This window comes from Mustela lutreola, chromosome 6, assembly GCF_030435805.1.
Source record: "Mustela lutreola isolate mMusLut2 chromosome 6, mMusLut2.pri, whole genome shotgun sequence".
Lineage (NCBI taxonomy): Eukaryota > Metazoa > Chordata > Mammalia > Carnivora > Mustelidae > Mustela > Mustela lutreola.
This window is the reverse complement of record NC_081295.1, coordinates 75,006,810-75,024,170: the sequence shown is the minus strand read 5'-3', so window position 1 is coordinate 75,024,170 and position 17,361 is coordinate 75,006,810. Positions and strand designations below refer to the sequence as shown.

The following is a 17,361-nucleotide window of genomic DNA, read 5'->3' as shown; positions in this document are numbered from 1 at the left end:
ACCCTCAGTTTGTTTCCTGAGATTAAGAGTCTCTTATGGTTTATATCCCTCCCCAATCCCATCTTGTTTCATTTTTCCCTCCCTGCCCCTATGATCCTCTGTCTTGTTTCTCAAATTCCTCATATCAGGGAAATCATATGATAATTGTCCTTCTTTGCTGACTTATTTCGCTTAGCATAATATTCTTTACTTCCATCTGCATTATTACAAATGGCAAGATTTTGTTCTTTTTGATGGCTACATGGTATTTATATCTTTATCTCTATCTTTATCCATTCATCTGTTAATGAACATCTAGGTTCTTTCCATAGTCTGGCTATTGTGGACATTGATGCTATAAACATTCAGGGCCATGTGCCCCTTCAGATCACTACATTTGTATCTTTAGGGTATATACCCAGTAGTGCAATTGCTGGGTCGTAGGGTAGCTCTATTTTCAACTTTTTTGAGGAACCTCCATACTGTTTTCCAGAGTGGCTGCACCAGCTTGCATTCCCACTAACAGTGTAGGAGGGTTTCCCTTTCTCTGCATACTCACCAACACCTGTCATTTCCTGACTGGTTGATTTTAGCCATTTTGCTTGGTGTGAGGTGGAATGTCATTGAGGTTTTGATTTGTATTTCCCTGATGCCAAGTGATGTTAACACTTTTTCGTGTGTCTTTTGGCCATTTGGATGTCTTATTTGCAGAAATGTCTGTTCATGTCCTCTGCCCATTTCTTGATTGGATTATTTGTTCTTTGGGTGTTGAGTTTGGTAAGTTCTTTATAGATTTTTGGATACTAGCCCTTTATCTGATATGTCATTTGCAAATATCTTCTCCCATTCTGTCAGTTGTCTTTTGGTTTTGTTGTCTGTTTCCTTTTCTGTGCGAAAGTCTTTGATCTTGATGAGATCCCAATAGTTCATTTTTGCCCTTGCTTCCCTTGCCTTTGGCGATGTTTCTAGAAAGAAGTTGCTGCAGCTGAGGTGAAAGAGGTTACTGCCTGTGTTCTCCTCGAGGATTTTGATCAATTCCTGTCTCATATTGAGGTCTTTTATCCATTTTGAGTCTATTTTTGTGTGTGGTGTAAGGAAATGGTCATTTCATTCTTCTGAATGTGGATGTGCAATTTTCCCAACACCACTTCTTGAACAGACTTTTTTCTGTTGGACATTCTTTCCTGTTTTGTTGAAGATTAGTTGTCCATAGAGTTGAGGGTCTATTTCTGGGCTCTCTATTCTGCTCCATTAATCTATGTGTCTGTTTTTGTGCCAGTACCATACTGTCTTGATGATGACAGCTTTGTAATAGAGCTCAAAGTCTGAAATTAGGATGCTGCCAACTTTGGTTTTCTTTTCCAACATTCCTCTGGTTATTCGGGGAATAACTTTTCTGGTTTTATATAAATCTTAGGGTTATTTGTTCCATATTTTTGAAAAAAGTTGCAGGTATTTTGATAGGGATTGCATTAAATGTGTGGATTGCTCTAGGTAGCATAGCCATTTTCACAGTATTTGTTCTTCCAATCCATGAGCATGGAACATTTTATCATTTCTTTGTGTCTTCCTCAACTTCTTTCATGAGTATTCTATAATTTTCTGAGTACAAATTCTTTGCCTCTTTGGTTAGGTTTATTGCTAGGTATCTTATGGTTTTGGGTGCAGTTGCAAATGGGATTGACTCCTTAATTTCACTTTCTTCTGTCTTGCTGTTGGTGTATAGAAATGCAACTGATTTCTGGGCATTGATTTTATATCCTGACACTTCACTGAATTCCTGTATGAGTTGTAGCAGCTTTGGAGTGGAGTCTTATGAGTTTTCCACACAAAGTATCATATCATCTGCAAAGAGTGATAGTTTGAACTCTTTGCCGATTTGAATGCCTTAGTTTCTTTTTGTTGTCTGATTGCTGAGGGTAGGACTTCTAGTACTGTGTTGAATAACAGTGGTGATAGTGGACAGCCCTGCCGTGTTCCTGACCTTAGGGGAAAAGCCCTCAGTTTTTCCTCATTCAGAATGATATTTGCTGTGGGTTTTTCAGAGATGGCTTTGATGATATTGAGGTATGTGCCCTCTATCCCTACACTGTGAAGAGTTTTGATCAAGAAAGGATGCTGTACTTTGTCAAATACTTTTTCATCATCTTTTGAGAGTATCAGATAGTTCTTGTTCTTTCTTTTATTAATGTGTTGTATCACATTGATTGATTTGCAGATGCTGAACCAACCTTGTAGCCCTAGAATAAATCCCACTTGGTCGTGGTGAATAATTCTTTTAATGTACTGTTAGATCCTACTGGCTAGTATTTTGGTGCAAATATTTGCATCCATGTCAATCAGGGATATTGGTTTGTAATTCTCCTTTTGACAGGGTCTTTGTCAGGTTTTGGGAACAAGGTAATGCTGGCCTCATAAATGAGTTTGGAAGTTTTCCTTCCATTTCTATTTTTTGGAATAGTTTCAGGAGAATAGGTATTAATTCTTCTTTAAATGTTTGGTAGAATTCATCTGGGAAGCTGTCTGGCCCTGGGCTCTTGTTTTTTGGGAGATTTTTGATGATTGCTTCAATCTCCTTACTGGTTATGGGTCTGTTTAGGTTTTCTATTTCTTCCTGGTTCAGTTGTGGTAGTTTATAGGTCTCTGGGAATGCATCCATTTCTTCCAGATTGTCAAATTTGCTGGCATAGTGTTGCTCATAATATGTTCTTATAATTGTTTGTATTTCTCTGGTGTTGGTTGTGATCTCTCCTCTTTCATTCATGATTTTATTAATTTGGGTCCTTTCTCTTTTCTTTTTGGTAAGTCTGGCCAGGTGTTTATCAATCTTGTTAACTATTTCAAAGAACCAACTCATAGTTTCATTTATCTGTTCTACCTTTCTTTTGGTTTCTATTTCTTTGATTTCTGCTCTAATATTTATTATTTCTCTTCTCCTGCTGGGTTTAGGCTATATTTCTTATTCTTTCTCCAGATTTTTTAGGTGTAGGGTTGGGTTGTATACTTGAGACTTTTCTTTTTTCTTGAGAAAGGCTTCTATTCCTATATGCTTTCTTTCACGACTGCCTTTGCTGCATCCCGAAAATTTTAAACAGTTGTGTTTTCATTTTCATTTGTTTCCATGAATTTTTAAAATTCTTCTTTAATTTTATGATTGACCCATTCATTCTTGAGTAGGGTGCCCTTTAGCCTCCATGTATTTGAGTTCTGTCGAACTTTCCTCTTGTGGTTGAGTTTTAGTTTCAAAACACTGTGGTCCAAAAATATGCAGGGAACAATCCCAGTCTTTTGGTACCAGCTGAAATCTGATTTGTGACCCAGGATGTGATCTATTCTGGAGAATATTCCATGTGCATCAGAGAAGAGTGTGTGTTCTATTGCTTTGGGATGGAGTGTTCTAATATATCTGTGATGTCCATCTGGTCCAGTTTGTCATTTAAAGCCTTTATTTCCTTGTTGATCTTTTGCTTCAATGATATGTGCATTTCAGTAAGGAGGGTGTTAACGTCCCCTACTATTATTGTATTATTGTCAATGTATTTCTTTGATTTTGTTATTAATTGATTTATATAATTGGCTGCTCCCATGTTAGGGACATAGATATTTAAAATTGTTAGACCTTCTTGTTGGACAGACCCTTTAAGTATGATATAGTTTCCTTCTTCATCTCTTACTATAGTCTTTAGCTTCAAATCTAAATTTTCTGATATATAGATTGTCACCCAGCTTTCTTTTGATGTCTATTAGCATGATAAATTGTTTTCTGCCCCCTCATTTGAAATCCAGAGGTATCTTTGGGTATAAAGTGAGTTTCTTTCAGACAGCATATTGATGGGTCTTTTTTTTTTTTATATAACCCATTCTGATATCCTGTGTCTTTTGATTGGGCCAGTTAGCCCATTTACATTCAGGGTCACTACTGAAAAATATGAATTTAGTGCCATTGTATTGCCTGTAAGGTGACTGTTATTGTATATTATCTTTGTTCCTTTCTGGTCTATGTTACTTTTAGGCTCTCTCTTTGCTTAGAGGACCCCTTTCAATATTTCCTGTAGGGCTTGTTTGGTGTTTGCAAATTCTTTTAGTGTTTGTTTGTTTGTTTGTTTTTTGTCCTGGAAATTTTTAATTTCTCCTTCTATTTTCAATGACAGATAACTGGATATAGTATTCTTGGCTGCATATTTTTCTCTTTTAGTGCTCAGAATATATCATGCCAGTTCTTTCTGGCCCAACAGGTCTCTGTGGATAAGTCTGCTGCCAATCTAATATTTTTACCATTGTATGTTATGACCTCTTGTCCCAAGCTGCTTTCAGGGTTTTCTCTTTGTGTCTGAGACTTGTAAGTTTTACTATTAGATGACTTGGTTTTAGCCTATTTTTATTTTTATTTTTATTTATTTATTTATTTTGAGGGGCGTTCTCTGTGCCTCCTGGATTTTGATGCTTGTTCTCTTTGCCAAATTAGGAAAATGCTTTGCTATAATTTGCTCTAATATACCTTCTGTCCCTCCCTCTCTTTCTTCTTCTTCTGGGATCCCAATTATTCTAAGATTGTTTCGTCTTATGGTAATACCTATCTCATGAATTCTCCCTTTGTGGTCCAGTAGTTCTTTATCTCTCTTTTTCTCAGCTTCTTTATTGTCCAGCATTTATTCTTCTATATAGCTAATTCTGTCTTCTGCCTCATTTATCCTAGCAGTAAGAGCCACCATTTTTGATTGAAACTGGTTAATAGCTTTTCTGTTTTCAACTTGGTTATATTTTAGTTCTTTTTATCCAGGAAGGGATTTTATTTCCCCAGAAAGGGATTCTCTAGTATCTTCTATGTTTTTTTTTCAAGCCTAGCAGCATCTTTATAATTGTCATTCTGACCTCTGGTTCTGGCATCTTCCTAATGTCCGTGTTGATTAGGTCCCTAGCTGTCGGTACAGCCTCTTGTTCTTTTTTATTTTTTGAGGTCTTTTTTTTGGCCTTGTCATTTTGTCCAGAGAAGAATAGATGAATGAGAGAACAAAATGCTAAAAGGGTAACAACGACTTCAGAATAATATACACTAACCAAATCAGAAGAGACCTGAAAAGGGGGGTGGGGTGTGGGGAGAAGAAAGGGAAAAAAAAAGTGTGATCAGGCTGATGAATAGAACAGAGACACATTAGATTCTGGGTGTATTTTGTCTGTAAGAAGAAACTGCCTCCCAAAATTTTAAAAATTTAAATTAAAAAAAATATATAAAGAATTATATATTATATATATATATATAAAATATAGAAAGAAATATAAAAAATATAAAGAATAGATGAATGAGAGAACAAAATGCTAAAAGGGTAACAACGACTCCAGAATAATATACACTAACCAAATCAGAAGAGACCTGAAAAGGGGGGCGGTGTGGGGAGAAGAAAGGGAAAAAAAGTATGATCAGGCTGGTGAATAGAACAGAGCCACGTTAGATTCTGGGTGTATTTTGTCTGTTAGAAGAAACTGCCTCCCAAAATTTTAAAGAAATATATATATATATATATATATATATATATATATAAACACGATAAAGGGATGAAATATAGATATAGATATGAATGATAGATATAGATATAAATGATATAGATATAGATATATAGATACATATATAGATATATATAGATATAGATAAATGATACAGATATAAATATATATATAAACACAATGAAGGGATGAAATATAGATATAAACACAAAGGGATGGAATATAACTAAAGATGAAAATTAAAAAAGATTTTAAAGAGGAATTGATAAGAAGTTGGTCGAAAAAAAAGGAGAGAATGTGATCAGGCTAGAGATTAGAACAAAGCTATATGCTAGATTTAGGGTATATTTTGGTCTGTTAGAAGAAACTATATCCCAAAGTTTTAAAGAAAAAGAAACTTATATGTATATAAAAAATTAAGGTTAAATACAATGAAAGGATAGAATATGACTATAAAAATGAAAATCAAAAAGGATTTTTAAAAAGGTATTGATAAGATAAAATAGTTAAAATAGGTTAAAAATAGTGAAGAGGAAACATTCAAAAAAATAGAGAAAGAAAAAATAACGAAAATTTAAAAAATTTAACTTTGAAAGACTAAAGAATCATGGGGAATAAAATCATGAATTCTGTGTGCTATATTCCCCTAGCACTGGTGTTTCACAGTTCTCATTGATTGGTGAACATGGTCTTGCCTGGATTTTCTTATTGTTCTTCTCGGGGAGAGGCCTGTTGCTGTGATTCTCAACTATCTTGGCCTGATGCAGAATTGTACCACCCTTGCCAGGGGCCAGGCTAGGTAATCTGCTCGGGTTCACTCTCAGTAGCTTTTGTTCCCTGAATATTTTCTGTAGAGCTTTGGAGGACAGGAATGGAGATGGCGGCCTCCCAATCTTCAGCCCTGTAGGATCTGAGAGCTTGGGTCCCCACTCCTTAGTGCACCCTCAGAGAAATACAGTCAATCACTCTTTTCTCCCTGGTCTCCAACTGCACTTTGAGGTCACTTGGCTTGTGAGCAAGTGTTTCTGTCTCTGGTGCATGGCTCTGTTTGGAATCTCCAAACCCAGCAGCTTCATGCTCCAGCGTAGCTTCTCCCGGAGGAGGAAGGTGAGTCTCCTGGATCTGCTGCTTGTGGGGTCCCTGCTCGAAGAGCAGTGGTCCGACTGTGCCTTGGATCATGGTTTAAGGTAACCCTGAGCTGAGAGCCCCCTCTTTGGCTCCATCTCTGCAGCTGGCTTCCCCCACTTCGATACCTGGGAGCACTGAGGCACCCCTGGTCTTCCTGTGACCGCTCGGGTCCTGAGATCACACTGACCTTGTGAGTGCTATGCTTCTCACTTAGCCTTTGGAGTGATGTCCCTCAGTGGAGCAGACTTCTAAAAGTCCCAATTTTGGGCTCCACTGCTCTACCACTTGCTGGGAGCTGCCTCCTCCCCCTGCGGTCTGTCTTCCTGTATATTGCCTCAGATTCACTTCTCTGCATGTCATACCTTCCAGAAAGTGGTCGCTTTTCTGTTTATATAATTGTTGCTATTCTTTTCTTCACTCTTCTGTTGAGTGTATAGGTGTTCAGGATGGTTTGATAACTCTCTAGGTGGATTCCTGGGACCAAATGAAATTTAGGTCTCCTACTCCTCTGCCATCTTGCACTTTTCTAGGTAAGCCCCTTTACTGTTAAACAAAGATAAAGCCTTCTGTGAAAGCAGTTAGTTGATTTACAGTACCATTGATAACATGTTTATGAATGTGTGTGGATGAATGTAAGTCTCATGTAGACAGTCTCTCTCTCTTGAAATTCTGATATTCTATGTAATATTAAAATTAAATATACCAAGACATTGTAATATCACTGTTTACTCTAGTACATAAGATTGGTTCATCCAGACATTTATCTGTGGGTCATCTGTGACTAAAACAACACTTTCAGAAAGAATTAATCCATACATGTGGGGTATAGGTGTTAGTCTATTAATATGTGTTGGGGTTCAGGTACAGCATGAAATCGTCCATAAAATTTGGATTTCTAAAATGTAACACAGAGGCTGTTGGAGGAGAGGGAAGGTTTTGGAAAAGGGCGTGGACCTTTGGAATGCTGCAGCCTGCATGACCACTCTGCTGTAGGAATGTGGGGAGTTGCCTTCCTGAAGCTTTCTTAGCTCAAACAGCCTCCCTGTGATCTAAGAGATGTATACATTGTCCCTTAGGCTATATTTAGCAGACCTCATAGAACATGCAGATCAGCATATCATATCTTTCCCCGAAAACAGATGCTGCTCGTTCTAGTAAGACCCCTTGGCACACATCATGTGCTTGAGAAACAGTGATAAAGATTTATGATTATCTGGAAGGACACATAAAGGCAGGAGCAAAGAAGAGTAAGGGTCTTCATCTCTGAGCTTTGACCCTCTTGCCTTGTCTTCTTCACAGCAAAGTCTGGAGTATTGTTTCATCTGTCTGCGGAGGGATTGCTGGCCATTACTGGCCAATATGGGAAACAACATCTCAATGTAGCCTCATTTCTGAATGCTTTTCTTTGAAACAGATTTGTTCTCTCATACTGAAGAGAGATATTTTGGGGCAATGTCTGTTGGGTGCATGGGGTCAGGTTCCATTTGCCTGGCACTGTGTAGTTCAACCCTGAAGGGCATGGTGATGTAGAGTGGCAACTTGTTTATATAAAAGCCTAAGGAGAACTGGTTACCTTCTCTTGCGGAAATGGTGACACTCAAACAGTTATCTCTCAGTCTGAAGAATGTTGTGCATCTTGATAACACACTGATTGATTTCCTTCAGTATTTTAAGGCCTTAAAATGACCATATGGAAATTCATTCAATTTCTTGAGAACTTTTCAATTTTCTCAGATTCTAACTTCTTACCTTGTTAATACATATCCCATGTGTTTAAATTACCCAGAAGAGAGGAGTTAAAAATAATTCATCACCTACCTTTACAAGCCTTAAGAAACATTTATATGCAATTGTATGATTTCAAAATTTTAGAGGCTGTGCAAGAAATATGAAATGGCCAGTTAAAGTAGTTATTCAGGTTTAGTCTAGTAAAAACTTTATTTGGTATGATTAATCATAATTACTTGCTCATAGTGGTTGAATTCTCTGTGTAGATTTTGTTTTAGTTTTAATTTTAACTCAAGTACCACACCTGGTTTTCTAACTTTGTTAGAAGACGGAGCTGGGGAGTACAGCGAATACAGTTTGGAGCTTTTTGCTCTTCTCAGTGGTTGGTCCATATGTTTGTTTATTTTTGTTCTGATATTTGGAGTCATGGCAACTGTGAATGCCAGCATTTGTCTTGGTGATTTCTGGAAGTTTCTGAATCGTTGACCAATCCAGTGGTCCTGCTTCTAAAGATTTATTTGCTAGCTAATCAACTGGATGGGAATTGTTACAAATAAGTAAAAATGACACTCTTAAGTTGTGACTCAGAAAGTATGTGAGCTCTGCCAATCTTGTTGGAGCCAAATGACACAGTTCTAGCAACCATGCAGAATTTCCAAGTTTATCTCGAAGTACTCTGGGCCCTTCCCTCAAATCTCTTACATGTGAGGGTTTGTGTGAAAAGGAATCTTAATTTTAACCTGTCCCATGAACTGTTTCTTGCTTATGAAATATTTTCCACATTGCTTATTTAATGAAGGTGGAAAGAAGGAGATATTTTCCTAGGAAGGTATTAAATTATTTCCTTACAAGTCCAAGTATAATTTTGAGAGTTTTATAAGTTATCTTCACATTTAGTCGATCATAAATCTTGAGTTATGTGGGTAAAACAAAAACACACTGCAAATTAGCAATTTCTTCTAACATGTTGACTCTATCACATTGGTTAGTTTGAACTTCAGACAACTAAGAGGCAGAAGAATACACTTGATTCTTCCTGATTTCTATACTGGCTTTCCTCCTTCATCTCTTCATGCTCTCTGCTTACTATGTATTTGGAATGTTAAGATAAATTGACTGTAAAGATAACTGCAACGTAAGTATGGAGGACTGGTAGAGGGGACTTGTAATTTCTTCTTCTTATGAATATAATAGGGTTCCAGACAGATTAGGGTGATGCTGCTTCAGTCTTCAGTATACTGACCAAAATTGTTTCATTTGATACATTAGTGCATATAATAGGACATATTTTTGTTCAGCTTCTGGCTGATTAGTTGGATGCTGGAACTTGCTCAAGAACTTAGAAATAGAAAATAAAGTTAACTCTCTTAGAGAATTAATTATGGAATTAACACATGTTAATGGAGAGTACATTCAATCAGGCACTTGAATAGTGTTAAGGCCTACATGACATATATATCTCCTAAAACTAGAAAGTTAATTTAGTACAATTTAGTTAATTTAGTTAATGATAGTACACATAGGACATCAGCAAACAAAACAGTAGAGCTGGCTTATTAAACTTGGCCCTGACTATTTTTTTTTTTTTTTTTTTTGGTGACATATACCTTGGGGGTGACTATTTTCATATCCATAGTCATTTAATTTTGTTTGTGCTTCTTAAAATCTCATGTGTAATTTTGAACATGGTAGTGTCCTTAAATCCTTTGTGGAGTTAGGAACTTTGTCAAAGAAAGCCTATGTCCAGTAGGGTGGAGAGGAATGTTCCTTGAGAAGGGAAAATTTCTCCTTTAAAATTGTATTCTCCATATAAAATTTTATATGGGACTATTTTATGTATGGAAAATTTATGTGTCAGTGTTGACCATAGTCTCAAGGATCTTTAGAACTACTGCTCTGGTTACCTGGATTTGATTCTTGTGACTTTGCCATTGAGAAACAGAAAGCGTCTCATCTGTGTGTCTTGCAAAGCCTCTTGTGCCCAAATCTGGGGACATAATAGACATGTCAGAAGAGACATTATTCCCTGGTTGGCAGGCATGGAGAATGCCAGGGATCTCATCTAGGCCGGGCCTGAGTTTAAATGTAGAATGAAAAAGACAATGGCCCCTTTTTTGTAGTTTTTCATTAGTATGTGGAGTGAATGTTCAAGAACATTCTTAGGGTGAACACTGCAGGTCACATGAACTGTGGTCTATTTTCTACTTAGTTAATAACAAGTATATTACATGGAGTCTTTTCAAAGAACTCTCACATGTGTCTACTCTGCCAATACTTTCTGCCTTATTTTACCTTCACAGTGATTTTGTGAGGCAGGTAGGGCTCTGCCTTTAGTGAAAGAAGCCTGGATGAAGAATCAGATATAGATACTAATAACTACTTTATTGGCCTCCATTTTCTCATGTTTAAACATAAGATGAGTCTGGGATTGTGGTGGGGTGACTGGTATGAGATGGGGGTGGGTGCAGCTGTGGAAGATGGTCGGGCCAGTCCCCGGGGAGCACCTGGGCTTGGGTGAAGCTGGGAGGCAGCAGCAGCATGACCACGAAGTGGGGTCTCAATTCAGGGCCAACGGGTTTTCAAAAACATTCCTACCAGTTGGATCTCTGGCTCTTCATCCTCTGACATGGTGTTGTTTATCTTCATATATTTTTTACCATGAAGGGGTTGCCTGATGTCTAGATTTTAACAAGTTGGCTCCTGGAGTGGATTCTGAAAATGACTACAGACTTCTCGAACAAAGAAGACAAGATTGTGCAACAGAATTTCAAACTCAGAGGGACTTTTCTTTCATTTTACATACTCTTGTTACTCCTTTTGGGGACTATATTAAATGAGTGATGATCTCACCCATTCATATATGGCTCAGTTCTTAAAAGTAGACTCTTTGATTCATGTTTAAAAACTTTTCAAACATCTGATAGCTTTACAGAGGCTGAGTATTAAAACATTTATACATAAAGGTTTACTGTATTCTTTAAGAAATCTGGTAATGTCTTGCCTTCAACATTTTAAGGGCTAGTTAGGGTTTAGTATTTTGTAAATTTGTGGTGAAATATTAAGGTGAAGTATTTAAAAATAAATTACTCAAGAGCAGGGGAAGGATTTTGAGAAAAAGGAGTTAAGAGCTATACAGAAAATGTAGGCCCACAATGTATTGGCTATAAGTATCAGTTTAATTTTTAGATTAAGTGGGTGTCTGTTATGGTTGCTGGATTGACACAATCTCAAAGAAAGCATGTAATATCCAGCATTGGAAATTTAGCATGCATGTCCTCTTACCTGGATGCTTCCCTCACTTTGTTTTAAGTTCTTGAACTCCCCTAAAATAAGACTATGTTTGAAACCTATTTTTTATTATTGAGGCTGCATTAAGAATGCTTGTGGCCCAACTCACACCAGTCAGAATGGCTAAAATTAACAAGTCAGGAATTGACAGATGCTGGCAAGGATGCGGAGAAAGGGGAACCCTCCTACACTGTTGGTGGGAATGCAGGCTGGTGCAACCACTCTGGAAAACAGCATGGAGGTTCCTCAAAATGTTGAAAATAGAACTACCCTATGACCCAGCAATTGCACTCCTGGGTATTTACCCTAAAGATACAAACGTAGTGATTGGAAGAGGCACGTGCACCCGAATGTTTATAGCAGCAATGTCTACAATAGCCAAACTATGGAAGGAACCTAGATGTCCATCAACAGACGAATGGATAAAGAAGAGGTGGTATATATACACAATGGAATATTATGCAGCCATCAAAAGAAATGAAATCTTGCCATTTGTGACGACGTGGATGGAAATAGAGGGTATCATGCTTAGCGGAATAAGTCAATCGGAGAAAGACAACTGTCAAATGATCTCCCTGATATAAGGAAGTGGAGATGCAACATGGGGGGGTAAAGGGGGTAGGAGAAGAACAATGGAACAAGATGGGATTTGGAGGGAGACAAACCATAAGTGACTCTTAATCTCACAAAACAAACTGAGGGTTGCTGGGGGGCGGGGGGTGGGGTTATGGACATTGGGGAGGGTATGTGCTATGGTGAGTGCTGTGAACTGTGTAAACCTGGCAATTCACAGACCTGTACCCCTGGGGATAAAAATACATTATATGTTTATTAAAATTAAAAAAAAAATTAAAAAGAAAAAAAAAGAATGCTTGTGGCCAGAACATGTTTGCTTGTTTGTTTTTTAATAATGTTTTTTAATAACCTTAAATACATCAGCAGAATCATTTCAACAAATATTTGAGCACTTATTGTGGGAGAGGTACAGTAGTTAGCAAAAAGGACAAAAGTCCTTGCCTTCATGGAACTTACGTTCTTCTATTTATTTAAATGTTAGTAAGAATTTACATTCTGTAAGTGATCAGCTGGTGTTTAATCAGAAAGGCCACACTCCCAAAGCAGTTACTAGAAGCCCTTCCGAAGCTAATCCTATTGTATAACAGATATTCCTTTATGTAACAGATGTTAGAAATGGGTGCTTGTTGAAATTGGTGACATTTGATATGTGTGAATTGCCTAAATATTTTGAGGATATTCCCCTCCCTTAGAAACAGGGCATAGGGGGCACCTGGGTGGCTCAGTTGGTTGAGCATCTGCCTTCGGCTCAGGCCATGATCCTGGCATCCAGGGATCAAGTCCCACATCGGGCTCCCTGCTCAGCAGGGAGTCTGCTTCTCCCTCTGACCCTTACCCCTCTCATGCTCTCTTCCTTTCTCTCTCTCTCTCTCTCTCTCCAATAAATAAATAAATATTAAAAAAAAAAAAAAGAAACAGGGCATAGATCTGGTGAACTCTACACCCTCTCCCTTTAGAATGGCATTTTGAGTGAAATCGGGAATGATTTTGGAAGATTTTAATTGCCTATTGTAGACTACAGGTAAAAATTATGCCTCCAAGGTATTGTGGCAACTGCCTAGAGAGAGCCTTTGATGTAAAAGTTAGTGCATCTAAAGAAACACAAAACTGGAATTTCACTGAGTATACCAAACAGTATGAACTTTTTTTCTGCAGCTTGCTAGTAATTTTGTCCAATAAATGTTTATTATATAGCTTAAAAAAAAAAGAAAAGGAAAGGGAAAAAAAAGATGATTCTGGGGCTCCTAGGTGGCCCAGTTGGTTAAAGTCTGCCTTTAGCGCAGGTCATGTTCTCAGAGTCCTGAGATCGAGCCCCACATCAAGAGCCCTGCTCAACAGGAGTCTGCTTCTCCCTCTCCCTCTGCCCAACCCTCCTGGCTTGTGTTCTCTGCTCTCTCTCATGTTCTGTCTCTGAAATAAATAAATAAAATCTTTTAAAAAAATCAGATTATTCTAAAACTCATTGTTCTCACTCTACATAAATTCATAAAAACACAGAGATAAATTATTTCTTCAAGATCATACTTTTCCAGGTAGTTAGGGCTGGCTCTAAGCTTATAGAATTCACCTCTAGATTTTAGGGATGACTTGCTTAGAATATCACATACTAGTAATATTTGGAAATGAATGCTGATAATAATCAGAATGTGGTGGATGAGACTGGCCCTCCAGTGTGATCATTCAAACATCAAGTCTTTGCTGAGGAGTACAGACCTGGAAACTAATCTCTTCAGTTACATTGTCTACTCAAGATTGATGAAGAGTTGAATTATTTGTAGGAACTTGTCAAAGCTTCAAACCTAGTCTAAGGGAGAGGCAGCTGTGGCTACACTAGTTGTGGGAGGTAATGTCCTACAATGGAGTTGACTGCATCATGCTAGAACTGCTGGATGACCATGTTCATTAGAAATATTTGATTCCCTTGTTTTTTGTTTTTTTGTTTTCTCTTTGTTTGCCGTGTAACCTTCTGACACCAACTTGGCTTTCAGTGTAGACTCACTTTATTCAGTCAGCAAATATTTTTTGAGGATGTCAAGTGCTAGATATATACATTCAGAGTTGAGAAATGTGGTCTCCATTCTTGTCATTGTGGGGCTCATGGTCCAGTGGGGGTAGGAGAAGTGGAGAGAAACCAAATATCAAAAATCATTTGAGTGGGATACCTGCTCTAACAGAGATACGAGCATATTGTAATGGGAACAATTAAGTCTCCTGGGCCCAGTTTTAAGTGGGAAAGAGGAAGGAGTCAGAAAATATTTCACATGGAAGAAGACACTCAATCCAAGTCTTACAGTACATGGAGATAAGGGGAGAACTTTCTAATTGGTCTCAGCCACTAGTTAAGGCATGGAGGCATATGAAAGCATGGCTTATTGAGGAAAGAATTGCAGATTTTGTGTGATTGGAGATTGGCGTGGGGAGTGGATTATGGTCAGGCATGTGAGAGAGAAGAGATAAAACCGGAGGCAAGCTGACATCAAACATCCAGTGACTTTGATGATCAGGCCAACTTTTTTCTGTGCAAAATGATGAGCCAGCAAAGAGAGAAGAGTTTGCCATGTGTAACCAGTAAAAGAATTCTGGTTCTCTTTGAAATTAGCTTTTTTTTTTTTTTAAAGATTTTATTTATTTATTTGACAGAGAGAAATTACAAGTACACTGAGAGGCAGGCAGAGAGAGAGAGAGAAGGAAGCAGGCTCCCTGCTGAGCAGAGAGCCTGATGCGGGACTCGATCCCAGGACCCTGAGATCATGACCTGAGCCGAAGGCAGCGGCTTAACCCACTGAGCCACCCAGGCGCCCCTGAAATTAACTCTTGACTGCAGAGTAGAGTATTGTGTCTTTTGGTGTAGTCTTTCTTTGGGGCCAGTAGACCTATAGAATTCTAGGTTCATTGGCAACTAACCTGATTTGTTAGTGCAAATTGGTAAAGTGATGTTCTAGCTTGCTATTCTGTCCATTTTAAGTCTTAATAGTTTCAGGGGGCCTGATAAGTTCTGTAGCATTCCAGAAAACTGTATTTTCTATATTCACACAATGGAATACCATTTTGTGGATCCCTATATGATGTTACCTACATCTGTAGTCAGCTCCTCTTCAACTCTAAGCTGGAGATTGAGGCTAGACTCCAGATCTCTCAGTCCTAGCCAATTGGTTACATCACTGGATATCTCTCTGATTTCAAATGCCTGGATAAATTAGATTTTAATTTCATTCTTTTGAGAATCAAATACGTGGTAGCATGATGATAATAGGCATTAGGGCACTGGTGCTATTTTTGTGGCTTTCTCTTTAAACTTCTGTAAATTGGAATGGGTTTTCTTCATCTTTATATTCTCCCATCATGCCTAGAATGGTCTTATGCATGCGGTAGGAGCTTAGTACCTATTCAGTGAATGATGACTTCACAATCATATTTCTCCTATAAAGAATTTTTGTGTTGTATCTGGAATCTATCTTTTGCTATCTTGCATTAGCCATTAATACGAAATTGATTTAAGTTGATCCCACTTTCTTGGAGAATTTCCTTAAGAACAGGCTTGTTGTATCAGAGCTATGAAAGGCTAAATTTTGGAGAACAGAATTCAAGGCTGTGAGTCACTGTTGCAGATATAAGCTTGGGGTTTACAACCACAGTCAATGGCTGGAATCATTTGTCATTACAGGGAATGTTACTTATTTCGTCAGACTTCTCCAACTTGCAGACGCTTTTCCCCCTCCCAAACAGTATAAAACTTTTCTTGGGTGTTAATGTATCAAAACTAAAGGTGACTAGATACAGAAATGAATGGGTTTATATTTCCCCAAAAATGTGTGATTTGAGGGTGATGACTGTTAAACAGGAGAATGTTCTCATGGTGTTGTTAGAGGAGAGGTTATTAACCTCAGGGTTCTAATAGAATACCTGGTTTGGAAAATGACTTTCCTTCTTGGGACGATAACCTTCCGGCCTCAGCCTCTGTTGTTGTTAGCACTATTGGTGTCCCACTAGCTACTAAGCTATAAATAATGCTTACATTAGAGGATCTACATTGTATATCAAGAAGGCCATGTAGTAATAAATGCTAATTATTTTAAATAATATTCATGGGAAAGGCAAACTTCTAGAGAATACAGTGTGCCAAGTGATGAATAATAGAGGCACTTTATATAATTTTAGCTTTCCTTACCTTAGGGCAATAGTATATTATGGTGCTTGTCGGAAAAATGTAACATAATTTTTATTTGATTGCATGCATGTTGAGTGTGAAACTTTCCTATATTTTTAATGGTTTATGAAGCATGATTCAGGAAACTAGCTTGCTTGCTTCCTTACTCTCTACATCCTGGGTGTTCTCCAGCTTTTTAATCAATTGAAATTTTTAAAAAATCTGAACTTGAAAACCAAGATTTCTTCATCTCATTTTTACTTCTTTTGCCTCAGGAGATTTAGTTGCCTTATGAAGACTAAAATTTGTTGAAGCTCTTTATTTCTGAACTTTTCCTTTTCTTTGCATTTCAGTATGTGTGTGTTCTTGGGGCAAAGGCTTGTGTGTGGAGGGTGTGGGCAGTAAGGAGAGGAAGTGGAGAAAAGCACTTAAAAATGCCTCTTACCGTTTTACAGAAACATCTCCAAACTCTTTGTTTATTCTTATGGTAAGTGGTTTTGCAAAGTGCTGGGCAGGATAATTTCCCTGAAATTTTCCCTGGATTTTAATGACCTGAAGAATTATTCAAAATTTCTTTCAGAACACTAAATGGAAGGGCCTGTGGTCTAGTCTGGAGTTTCTGCACTGCTTTTCTGGATGGTTCATGCCTCTAGACTCAGCTGGCCACCCCAGAGAAGACATCCTTGTTTCCTCTCCTTGAAGAGCCACATAGCTCTCTTCTCTCCACTCCCTCGAACCTATCATTTGAGGTAACTGGCTATTGAATTTGGTGTCCACTCTCCCCCTCCATCTGTTGCCCTCCCTGTCTTTACCGCTGCCTTATTTCCTCAGTCAGGTGCCGCACAGCCATCAGACAAGCATTCCTTCCAGTCCTTTCTATAAAGCGTCCGGCCAGTCCCACCCGTGTCAGACTTTCTCACCCTCTCTGCAGTTTGTGTTCTCCTTGTCTGTATGTGTGTCTCCTTGTGCTGTTTATATTCAGTACAGTTATTCAGTGTGAATCATGTATGTTT

General features: G+C 38.0%; 1 protein-coding gene across 1 annotated transcript in view; it reads left to right on the top strand.

Annotated features, from left to right (window-relative positions):
• The window catches only part of TRMT11 (tRNA methyltransferase 11 homolog), a 117,122-nt gene extending 100,052 nt beyond the window's left edge, over nucleotides 1-17,070 (top strand). The window contains exon 13 of the mRNA XM_059177633.1: nucleotides 16,929-17,070. Within this exon, the coding sequence (XP_059033616.1) occupies nucleotides 16,929-17,048 (120 nt within the window). The 3' untranslated portion in view covers nucleotides 17,049-17,070. The remainder of the gene's footprint in view (nucleotides 1-16,928) is intronic.
• Nucleotides 17,071-17,361: the final 291 nt, after the last annotated feature.